The sequence below is a fragment of the Coregonus clupeaformis genome, chromosome 37, assembly GCF_020615455.1.
Source record: "Coregonus clupeaformis isolate EN_2021a chromosome 37, ASM2061545v1, whole genome shotgun sequence".
In the NCBI taxonomy this organism is placed as follows: Eukaryota; Metazoa; Chordata; class Actinopteri; order Salmoniformes; family Salmonidae; genus Coregonus; species Coregonus clupeaformis.
The window spans coordinates 28,420,285-28,432,579 of record NC_059228.1 but is presented as its reverse complement, the minus strand read 5'-3'; the positions used below and the strand labels follow the sequence as shown (position 1 = coordinate 28,432,579).

Genomic DNA, 12,295 nt, shown 5'->3' with positions numbered 1-12,295 from the left:
GAGTAAAACCATATGACTACAAGTAGGCTACAATACAATATAATACAACAGTGAGAGAGAGAGAAAAAGTTGTTGGGTATGAAGGCTACAAACAATCCGCAAGGCTACTTACGGGACATAAGGGATTACTTATGAACAACCAGAACCTAATGTGGAAAACTTGCTCTAAATGGAATAGGCCTGCAGCTTCATATTCTGTTGTCTTCATATTCTGTTGCAGGTCATCTCTCAAGACGGCTACCTAAATACTCTGCAGAGTGCAGGTAGACACCTCTTTTCCTGTTCCTCTTATTTCTAATAGTTCTTGATTTTATCCATCCATCATTGTGATTCTGTAAATCTAAGGACATGGATAAACGACTCAGAAGCATTAATTGAATAGTTTAAATGTACAATACTTAGTGGGGTGTGGATGTGAGATGGCGGTGTGTTGTTTCAGCAAGATTTCATGATTTCAGATCAAAAGCCCTCTATCAAAAAAGCCCCCTTCCTCTGCTAAAGCCGTTATTAGCGAGTCTTTTGTCACCAGCACTGCTCGTAATCAGATGGTGATTCTGATTGGGTCCCTCTCATTCTCTCTCTCTCTCTCTCTCTCTCTCTATCTCACTCTCTTTACCCTCAGTCCAAAAACATTGTATCCACAACCAAAAGACACATAACCAGCCGTGGCATTACAACCAAACAGCTTTGAAAATGCAAGCTGCTTTTTCCTAGAAAAAAAGAGTTATCCTTTTTGACTGTTAGGGATTCATCCAAGCCTGATCCCTGCAGCTAAGAAATAGGCAAAATCACACAGTGCTCCGGATTGCTGAATAGATGAAGGGAACACTTGATCTCTCTTTCAGCTTGTAATGTGATATGAATTTTAGCATGTATATGGAAATGGATGGTTATTAGATGAACGAGTTGGGATGATAGATTCAACATTTCATCTCATATCCCAATTAGTCTTTGAACCATCATGACACCCTCCATGCCCAGGCAGGTCCAGTCCTTTGGATCCCTCGGGCGCGATGCTAATATCTTATCCAACCCTACCAACCCCCCCTTTACCCATCCCACGCCTTAGACTCCAAGTTCATGCTCAGACAGAATGAGATTCCTACCAGATTGCCTCATGTTCAGGCTTTCACTTATGGAAATGCGAGTGGCTCTGATTTAAACAAGGCCCTGCTTTTAGAGCCCTGACATCATCTCTGATAAAGACTCCCACTCTCCATCAACCAGATACTGTATGTCTGGTTCTTGTCTTCGCTGAAGTTACTGTTATGTTATGGGGTCTCAATGGGAGTTCCAGTCTGGGTCTTATAGATGGTTGTTTCCATTTGTGGCTCAACTATAGACAACCATCAGGGATAGAATGTGAGCTATGCTAAGAGACTTTAGAGCTGATTAAAACTAGTAAGGACAGCGAAACATTTTTATGACCCCCACGTGCATACTCAGTTTCTTGCTCTCAATGCATGTATTCATATACTCACTCCTTAGCTCCTCCTCTGCATGGGAACTGAGGTTATCCATGCACATACACATTCGATACAGCACGTCTGCTTTCATGTGCTGGTGATCTTTTGATTTGTTTTGGGGGTTTTGTGTGTTTGTGTCTGCAGCGTAAGCTTGTCCGTGTGTGTTTTGAATCTGTGTGTGAGTTTGTGTGCGTGTGTCTGTTTGTGTGGCGCGTGCGTGTGTGTGTTCAAGGATCAGTGTGTTCCGGTAACCTTTCCTAATAACCTTTCTGTGTCTGGCACCCTCTCACTGTGTGAACTCTATCAAATATGTATATCCTCTGAGTATGCCAGGCAGGGAAGCTGGATGAGGTGAAATCAGTGTGAGATTGAGACGTGAGCTGAGAAGAAACAAACACTATCACGGGGAGTGATGACTCAGAAGGATTTATGATCAGCTTAGTACATAAAAACATCTCACACATCTCAGCGTCTCAAAACCATATTTACTTTGTAAAATATTCAATGCCGTTTAGTTGAAGAGGAAAGAAAAGCACACCCTCCGAGAGGACAAGACGTTTTGGCTTTGCTTTCTGGTGAGTCATTTAGACTGGGAGTTGGGACAAATAACTGTCAGTCACACTTGGTATTATTCAATGGTACCTGCCATGATGTTGACAGCGTAGGAGAGCCTGGAAGACTAACTACACCTGCGACTGGTGCGGACAGCAAAGTACAGCCCAGTACATCACTGAGGCCGAGCTCCCTGCCATCCATGACCTCTATATTAGGCGGTTTAAAGGAAGGCCAGGTAAATCGTTAACGACTCCAACCACCCAAGCCATAGACTGTTCTCTCTGCTTCTGCACGGCAAGCGGTACCGGTGCATCAAGTCTGACACCAACCGGCTCCTGAACAGCTTCTATCCCCTTGCCAGGACTGCTAAATAGATAACGAAATAGCTAACAAAATGGCTACACAGACTATCTGAATTGACCTTTGTAATTTATTCTTATTTTTATTTAGTCTCTATGCACACTCACAGGGCCCTACACACTACACACACTGATACTCCAACACACATACTAACACTCACTCCATCATTTGCTCACACACACATAATATGCACATACAGTACCAGTCAAAAGTTTGGACACACCTACTCATTCCAGGGTTTTTCTTTATTTTTACTATTTTCTACATTGTAGAATGATAGTGAAGACATCAAAACTATGAAATAACACATACAGAATCATGTAGTAATCAAAAAAGTGTTAAACAAATCAAAATATATTTTATATTTGAGATTCTTCAAATAGCCACCCTTTGCCTTCTTAAAAGTTAATTTGTGGAACTTAATGCGTTTGAGCCAATCAGTTGTGTTGTGACAAGGTAGGGGGGGTATACAGAAGATAGAAGATACCTATTTGGTAAAAGACCAAGTCCATATTATGTCAAGAACAGCTAAAATAAGCAAAGAGAAACGACAGTCCATCATTACTTTAAGACATGAAGGTCAGTCAATACGGAACATTTCAAGAACTTTGAAAGTTTCTTCAAGTGTAGTCGCAAAAACCATCAAGCGCTATGATGAAACTGGCTCTCATGAGGACCGCGACAGGAATGGAAGACCCAGAGTTAACTCTGCTGTAGAGGATAAGTTCATTAGAGTTACCAGCCTCAGAAATTGCAGCCCAAATAAATGCTTCACAGAGTTCAAGTCACAGACACATCTCAACATCAACTGTTCAGAGGGGACTGTGTGAATCTGGCCTTCATGGTCGAATTGCTGCAAAGAAACCACTACTAAAGGACACCAATAAGAAGAAGAGACCTGCTTGGGCCAAGAAACACAAGCAATGGACATTAGACCGGTGGACATTTGTCCTTTGGTCTGGAGTCCAAATGTGAGTTTTTTGGATCCAACCGTCGTGTCTATGTGAGACATGGTGTGGATAAACGGATGATCTCTGTATGTGTATTTCCCACCGTAAAGCATGGAGGAGGAGGTGTTATAGTGTGGGGGTGCATTTCTGGTGACACTGTCAGTGATTTATTTAGAATTCAAGGCATACTTAACCAGCATGGCTACCACAGCATTTTACAGCGATACGCCATCCCATCTTGTTTGGGCGTAGTGGGACTATCATTTGTTTTTCAACAGGACAATGACCCAACACACCTCCAGGCTGTGTAAGGGCTATTTTACCAAGAAGGAGAGTGATGGAGTGCTGGACCTCCACAATCCCCCGACCTCAACCCAATTGAGATGGTTTTTGATGAGTCGGACCGCAGAGTGAAGGAAAAGCAGCCAACAAGTGCTCAGCATATCCTCCTTCAAGACTGTTGGAAAAGCATTCCAGGTGAAGCTGGTTGAGAGAATGCCAAGAGTGTGCAAATCTGTAATCAAGGCAAAGGGTGGCTATTTGAAGATTCTCAAATATAAAATATACTATGATTTGTTTAACACTTTTATGTTTACTACATGATTCCATATGTGTTATTTCGTAGTTTTGATGTCTTCACTATTATTCTACAATGTAAAAAATAGTAAAAATAAAGAAAAACCCTTGAATGAGTAGGTGTGTCCAAACTTTTGACTGGTAGTGTACATTTATATTCACTCTACACACACCCACTCACATACAATCGACATATGCGCTGCTGCTACTCTGTTGATCATATATCTTGATGCCGAGTCACCTTACCCCTATACATATCTACCTCTATCGATCCAGTATCCCTGCACATTGTAAATATGGTACCTGAACTGACCCTGTATATAGTATGCTTACTTACTTTATTGTGTTCTTATTATTTCTTATTTGTATATCTTGTGTGTTTTTGTTCTACCTTCTTATTTTTATTATTACTTTGTTATTGATTACTGCATTGTTGGGGTTAGAGCTTGCAATAAAGGCATTTCACTGTACTTGTGCATGTGACATTAAAACTTGAAACTTGACTCTTACAGCACTCATTGACCCCAACAAATCTCTCAATCTACCTCTGTGATCCATCATGGCAAAGACAGACTCTGACCCTTAGGCACTGCTGAGATCTGAAAGGATTGGATAGGTGTAAGAAAAATTCACATTCAAAACAATTCCATCTAGTCTATCAAAGAGCAAGTTGGAGCTATTACCGTATTGCTCATACAGATGTCGGATCTTAATTTGAGGCAGTTTGCGACAGCAGGAAAATAATCCTGCAGCAACAGGAAATGTGAATTATTATATGGATTATAATTCATGGACATTTTTGTAGGGGTTGATTAATTTTTCGTAAGGGAAAATCTAGTTTGAAATTACAAACTTCAGAAGCTTTTTTAAACCTCAAATACACTACGAGTTTTACATTTCCTGCATGCAGGAATGTTCTCCTGCAACAGGGGGATCAGATTAAGATCCTACATCTGTACCTATCCAATCCTTTCAGATCTACATAAAGTGACCAGGTTTTGGGGCAAGGGGTCAATCTGGAATTGAGCAGAGTATTCCTCCTTTAACATGTCTTCTCTCTCAGGCATCAATCTTAGGAAACCCTCTCCAGTCTTGTCTCTCGCTGCTGGTATGAACTGCTAACACCAAAACCAGCATATTCTGCTGGCTTTCGGTTGTAGCTTTCACTACACAGCAGCGGGAGTTGGTTGGTCTTAACTAAGTCACTAAGCCTGTGCGAACGCGGACAGGGGTTAGACCACACGCTGGGCGGGTGTAGATTTGCGAGCGATCGCTCACAGGTGTGAATGTTTACCCAACGACAACTGAAAGGACTTGCGGTCCCTAATCCACTGGTTTAGAGAGTTCAGGAGGAGGAGTTTAGGTACGTGATGAGGGTGTCTTCCTTCCCTGGCTGGACCACAGTGCCCTTATCCACTTCCCTCCACTCTCCTCAGGGTTTAACACCTGGCTCTAGAGGGATGTTAGCGCGTCTCTCCTTCATATCATTTACAGTACGCACACACCATGGCCTGAGGTACTGCCATATCAGTTACACATCACAGGAAGCATGGGCCTAAAGGTGAATATTAGCTACTACTAAAGATTGATCATTAAGCAGTTACTCACATATATAGCCCATTGAAAAGGGACTGATAATTAGTCAATGCAACATCCAAGGCAAATGGAGACATTTGTCATAACTGCAGGCAACAGAGATCATGGAGTGTGTTACCCTTTTTATTATGGAGTGTGGTGGCATCTGTAGATTTTTACTTATGTTTAGGCAATCATTCCGAGTGGTTAAGTTTAGGGTTAAGGTTTGGGATGGGATTAAAACAGAAGAAAACATTTTTTTACAAAACGAGTGCCTAGCACCGAGATTGAACACGCGATGCTCGGAGCTGTAGAAAGGAACTCTAAATTAAGTTGGAGCCATAGTGTTTCTGGATTTTCTTTAACTGACATGCTCAAGCAACTGTCTCCATTTTTTGCATGATGTATTACCAGACATTGATCCCTTGGAAATACATGGGTTTATGGACCAGGTTCAGGGCTCATCCTGGCTCTGGTTGTCATTAAATGCCTGCCCCTGCATTAAACCACAGACCCTCCCCTCTTTAAAACTCAATCTGTGCACCAGATGAATGTATGCTTGTGTTTAATGTCCCACTCCTATTTCATGTGATGGGTCAGCTTTGCACGTGGTCCCAGAGGCTCTTTAACCTGCATAGATTAGATTGTAAAGCTGAGCCCCTGAGCTCAGGTTTCCCATCACAGTCCCAGCTCAGGTCTTCACAAAGACAATTAGAGAATAGAGCTGCAGCACTTGCAGATCCAGTCGAATGCATCTGGAATTAAAAAGGCCTGAATACTCAGAGGATTGCATTGCAGTGAGTTTCAGTTTCTCAGTAAGCCCTATAGGAACTCATGGCTAATGCACTGGATTCTCAAGACGAGCATCCACCCCTCTTGAGGAATTGCTGTCGACTCCAAAGTGGTATACAGTATCTGTGCTTTGATCAAACTATCCTTTCAACAGCATTGAGAAAATAATCATGAAGGATTTTAATGTTTAATATAATTTTAAGACGCCTAGGGTGCATTTCAAGGACAATTACTGTGCAGTAAAAAATAAAGTGATACAGACACACAAGCATACACACACAGATGGGCTGCAGTAAGGGCTCAGGTTTTCAGGTTGTCTGAAGGTAGCCCGCCACGCTCTGTGACTCAGCAAAGCAGACAAATAAATACTCTGGCCCCTGCACCGCAGCAGCGGGCTGTCAGTCTGACCAGCCAGTTGACTCACTCCTATACCTCTGAGGATGGGAACCAAAAGAGAGAGACAAAGGAGAGGACATCTTTTTATTGTGACTTAATTTTAAAACTCAGCTTTACCACCCCACCCCCCCACCCCCCGACTAAGTCTCACAAAAATATGTATTGCTGTACTGTATTAACTAAGAAGCTCATCCATATGTATATGTATGTATGTGTATATATATACAGCTGTGGAAAAAATTAAGAGACCACTGCAAATCTTTCTTAAATCAGCATCTCTACATGTATGACAGCCATTCTATTCCAGTGTCTGATGAATTCCAACACAGGCACACCTCATTCTACTGAATTAGTACTGATTAGGTGATCACATGAACCAAATCTTATTTAACGAGGAAAAGTATAAAAAACACTGCTGTGGTCATCATGGGCGGCAGGTAACTTAGTGGTTAAGAGCGTTGTGCCAGTAACCGAAAGGTCGCTGGTTCTAATCCCCGAGCCGACTAGGTGAAAAATCTGTCGATGTGCCCTTGAGCAAGGCACTTAACCCTAATTGCTCCTGTAAGTCGCTCTGGATAAGAGCGTCTGCTAAATGACTAATTATTATTATTATTATATTATTTATCACTATCCTCTTGCAATAGGACCAGCTGGATGGCAAAAACAGTGCTAATAGTACCTCAAAAGTAATATTAATAAAAAAATAACTATTGACCATGCCAAAAGAGTTGAAAAGGAAAGTTTTGAGTGAGGAAAAGAAGGGGTCAATTCTGGCTTTACTGGCAGAGGGATACAGTGAGCATCAGGTTGCTTCCATCCTTAAAATGTCAAAGACGGCGGTTCATAAGAACAAGGTCAAGCAGCAGACATTGGAGACAACAAAGCTACAGACCGGCAGAGGGCGAAAACGACTCTCTACTGACCAGGATGACCGCCAACTCATTCGAATGTCACTCAACAACCGTAGGATGACATCAAGTGACCTACAAATAATGGCAAACGGAAGCTGGGGTGAAGTGCACGGCGAGGACGGTTCGAAACAGGCTCCTAGGGGCAGGGCTGAAGTCGTGCAAAGCTAGAAAAAAGCCCTTAATCAATGAGAAGCAAAGAAGAGTCAGGCTGAGGTTTGCAAAAGACCATAAGGATTGGACCGTAGAGGACTGGAGTAAGGTCATCTTCTCTGATGAGTCCAATTTTCAGCTTTGCCCAACAACTGGTCGTCTAATGGTTAGACGGAGACCTGGAGAGGCCTACAAGCCACAATGTCTCGCACCCACTGTGAAATTTGGTGGAGGATCGGTGATGATCTGGGGGTGCTTCAGCAAGGCTGGAATCGGGCAAATTTGTCTTTGTGAAGGACGCATGAATCAAGCCACGTACAAGGTTGTCCTGGAAGAAAACTTGCTTCCTTTTGCTCTGACATTGTTCCCCAACTCTGAGGATTGGTTTTTCCAGCAGGACAATGCGCCATGCCACACAGCCAGGTCAATCAAGGTGTGGATGGAGGACCACCAGATCAAGACCCTGTCATGGCCAGCCCAATCTCCAGACCTGAACCCCATTGAAAACTTCTGGAATGTGATCAAGAGGAAGATGGATGGTCACAAGCCATCAAACAAAGCCGAGCTGCTTGAATTTTTGCGCCAGGAGTGACATAAAGTCACCCAACATCAATGTGAAAGACTGGTGGAGAGCATGCCAACACGCATGAAAGCTGTGATTGAAAATCAGGGTTATTCCACCAAATATTGATTTCTGAACTCTTCCTAAGTTAAAACATTAGTATTGTGTTGTTTAAAAATTAACATGAACTTATTTTCTTTGCATTATTCGAGGTCTGACAACACTACATTGTTATTTTGACCAGTTGTCATTTTCTGCAAATAAATGCTCTAAATTACAATATTTTTATTTGGAATTTGGGAGAACTGTTGTCAGTAGTTTATAGAATAAAACAAAAATGTTATTTTTACCCAAACACATACCTATAAATAATAAAACCAGAGAAACTGATAATTTTGCAGTGGTCTCTTAATTTTTTCCGCAGCTGTATACAGTGGTGTGAAAAAGTGTTTGCCCCCTTCCTGATTTCTTATTTGTTTGCATGTTTGTCACACTTAAATGTTTCAGATCATCAAACAAATTTAAATATTAGTCAAAGATAACACAAGTAAACACAAAATGCAGTTTTGAAATGAAGGTTGTTATTATTAAGGGAAAACAAAATCCAAACCCACATGGCCCTGTGTGAAAAAGTGATTGCCCCCTACAACCTAATAACTGGTTGGGCCACCCTTAGCAGCAACAACTGCAATCAAGCGTTTGCGATAACTTGCAATGAGTCTTTTACAGCGCTGTGGAGGAATTTTGGCCCACTCATCTTTGCAGAATTGTTGTAATTCAGCCACATTGGAGGGTTTTCGAGCATGAATTGCCTTTTTAAGGTCAATAGGATTCAGGTCAGGACTTTGACTAGGCCACTCCAAAGTCTTCATTTTGTTTTTCTTCAGCCATTCAGAGGTGGACTTACTGGTGTGTTTTGGATCATTGTCCTGCTGCAGAACCCAAGTTCGCTTCAGCTTGAGGTCATGAACAGATGGCCGGACATTCTCCTTCAGGATTTTTTGGTAGACAGCAGAATTCATGGTTCCATTTATCACAGCAAGTCTTCCAGGTCCTGAAGCAGCAAAATAGGCCCAGACCATCACACTACCACCACCATATTTTACTGTTGGTATGATGTTCTTTTTCTGAAATGCGGTGTTACTTTTACGCCAGATGTAATGGGACACACACCTTCCAAAAAGTTCAACTTTTGTCTCGTCAGTCCACAGAGTATTTTCCCAATGGTCTTGGGGATCATCAAGATGTTTTCTGGCAAAAATTAGACGAGCCTTGATGTTCTTTTTGCTCAGCAGTGGTTTTCGTCTTGGAACTCTGCCATGCAGGCCATTTTTGCCCAGTCTCTTTCTTATGGTGGAGTCATGAACACTGACCTTAACTGAGGCAAGTGAGGCCTGCAGCTCTTTGGATGTTGTTGTGGGGTCTTTTGTGACCTCTTGGATGAGTTGTCGCTGCGCTCTTGGGGTAATTTGGGTCGGCCGGCCACTCCTGGGAAGGTTCACCACTGTTCCATGTTTTTGCCATTTGTGGATAATGGCTCTCACTGTGGTTCGCTGGAGTCCCAAAGCTTTAGAAATGGCTTTATAACCTTTTCCAGACTGATGGATCTCAATTACTTTCTTTCTCATTTGTTCCTGAATTTCTTTGGATCTCGGCATGATGTCTAGCTTTTGAGGATCTTTTGGTCTACTTCACTTTGTCAGGCAGGTCATGTTTAAGTGATTCCTTGATTGAGAACAGGTGTGGCAGTAATCAGGCCTGGGTGTGGCTAGAGGAATTGAACTCAGATGTGATAAACCACAGTTGAGTTGTGTTATAACAGGGGGGGCAAACACTTTCACACAGGGCAATGTAGGTTTGGATTTTGTTTTCCCTTAATAATAAGAACCTTCATTTCAAAACTGCATTTTGGGTTTACTTGTGTTATCTTTGACTAATATTTAAATGTGTTTGATGATCTGAAACATTTAAGTGTGACAAACATGCAAACAAATAACAAATCAGGAAGGGGGCAAACACTTTTTCACACCACTGTGTATATATATATTTGCGAGAAAAGAAAACATATGGGGGATTGGAAGTGATGCAGACAATTACATTGATGGAAGTTACAATCTATCTGCAAGATTAAAGCTGATCTACCCCCTAAAAAAAAAAAGAAAAAAAAAAAAAAGCTAATCCATTGATTAACCCATAGTATTGTATTTGAATGTGACTCTGTCTCCCTAGCTCCTCTGTCCTGTTCAGAGGGCTTCACTGAGCTGGGTTACTACAATGGCTCCGTGTCTCAGACTGACTCTGGCTCGCCCTGCTTAAAGTGGACAGAGTTCCCAGACTACGTCCTGCAGTACCAGGGCCGGGGGCTGGGCAACCACAGCTACTGCCGCAACCCGGACCGCGAGTCCAACCCCTGGTGCTTCTTCCGTCAGACCTCTGGAGCCATCGGCTGGGCTTACTGTGACTGCCACCAGGGTGAGGATTTACCGACTGATACTTACTTGAAGGGAATCAGTACTGCTGGGTAACTACCTGGAACCAGATTATTTATAGTCACTCACCACCTTCCGGAGACATTTGAAACCCCACCTCTTTAAGGAATACCTGGGATAGGATAAAGTAATCCTTCTAACCCCCCCAAATTGTAAAGTGGTTATCCCACTGGCTATAGGGTGAACGCACCAATTTGTGAGTCGCTCTGGCTAAGAGCGTCTGCTAAATGACGTTAATGTGCCCTTGAGCAAGGCACTTAACCCTAATTGCTCCTGTAAGTCGCTCTGGATAAGAGCGTCTGCTAAATGACTAAAATGTAAATGTAAATGTTATAGTGGTGTATGAATTCCAAAGTGCCCAAAAAGTAATTGCTAGGTATCTTTGTATTTTTGCAGTGTTTTTGGGGTGATCATATTGCTCTGGCAGGAGTTCTACAGTACCAGTCAAAAGTTTGGACACACCTACTCATTCAAGGGTTTTTCTCAATTGGGTTGATGTCGGGGGATTGTGGAGGCCAGGTCATCTGATGTAGCACTCCATCACTCTCCTTCTTGGTAAAATACAGTGGCTTGGCATTTTTCCTATTTTGTTGCCTTACAACCTGGAATTAAAATGGATTTTTGAGGGGTTTGTATCATTTGATTTATACAACATGCCTACCACTTTGAAGATGCAAAATATTTGTTATTGTGAAAAAAAACAAGAAATAAGTCAATACTTTGTAGAGCCACCTTTTGCAGCAATTACAGCTGCAAGTCTCTTGGGGTATGTTTCTATAAGCTTGGCATATCTAGCCACTGGGATTTTATCCCATTTTTCAAGGCAAAACTGCTCCGGCTCCATCAAGTTGGATGGGTTCCGCTGGTGTACAGCAGTCTTTAAGTCATACCACAGATTCTCAATTGGATTGAGGTCTGGGCTTTGACTAGGCCATTCCAAGACATTTAAATGTTTCCCATTAAATCACTCAAGTGTTGCTTTAGCAGTGCTTAGGGTCATTGTCCTGCTGGAAGGTGAACCTCCGTCCCAGTCTCAAATCTCTGGAAGACTTAAACAGGTTTCCCTCAAGAATTTCCCTGTATTTACCGCCATCCATCATTCCTTCAATTCTGACCAGTTTCCCAGTCCCTGCCGATGAAAAACATCCCACAGCATGATGCTGCCACCACCATTCTTCACTGTGGGGGGGATGGTGTTCTCGGGGTGATGAGAGGTGTTGGGTTTGCGCCAGACATAGCGTTTTCTTTGATGGCCAAAAAGCAACATTTTAGTCTCATCTGACCAGAGTACCTTCTTCCATATGTTTGGGGAGTCTCCCACATGCCTTTTGGTGAACACCAAACGTGTTTGCTTATTTTTTTCTTTAAGCAATGGCTTTTTTCTGGCCACTCTTCCGTAAAGCCCAGCTCTGTGGAGTGCACGGCTTAAAGTGGCCCTATGGACAAATACTCCAATCTCCGCTGTGGAGCTTTGCAGCTCCTTCAGGGTTATCTTTGGTCTCTTTGTTGCCTC

General features: G+C 42.5%; 1 protein-coding gene across 3 annotated transcripts in view; it reads left to right on the top strand.

Moving 5' to 3' along the window:
• Nucleotides 1-12,295, top strand: part of LOC121553566 (neurotrypsin-like) — a 35,963-nt gene that overhangs the window by 6,165 nt on the left and 17,503 nt on the right. For 2 of the 3 annotated variants that reach the window (XM_041866757.2, XM_041866756.2), the window contains exons 2-3: nt 221-263; nt 10,523-10,765. In XM_041866757.2, the coding sequence (XP_041722691.1) occupies nt 221-263; nt 10,523-10,765 (286 nt within the window). The remainder of the gene's footprint in view (nt 1-220; nt 264-10,522; nt 10,766-12,295) is intronic. The other variant, XM_041866758.2, reaches the window with a different exon arrangement.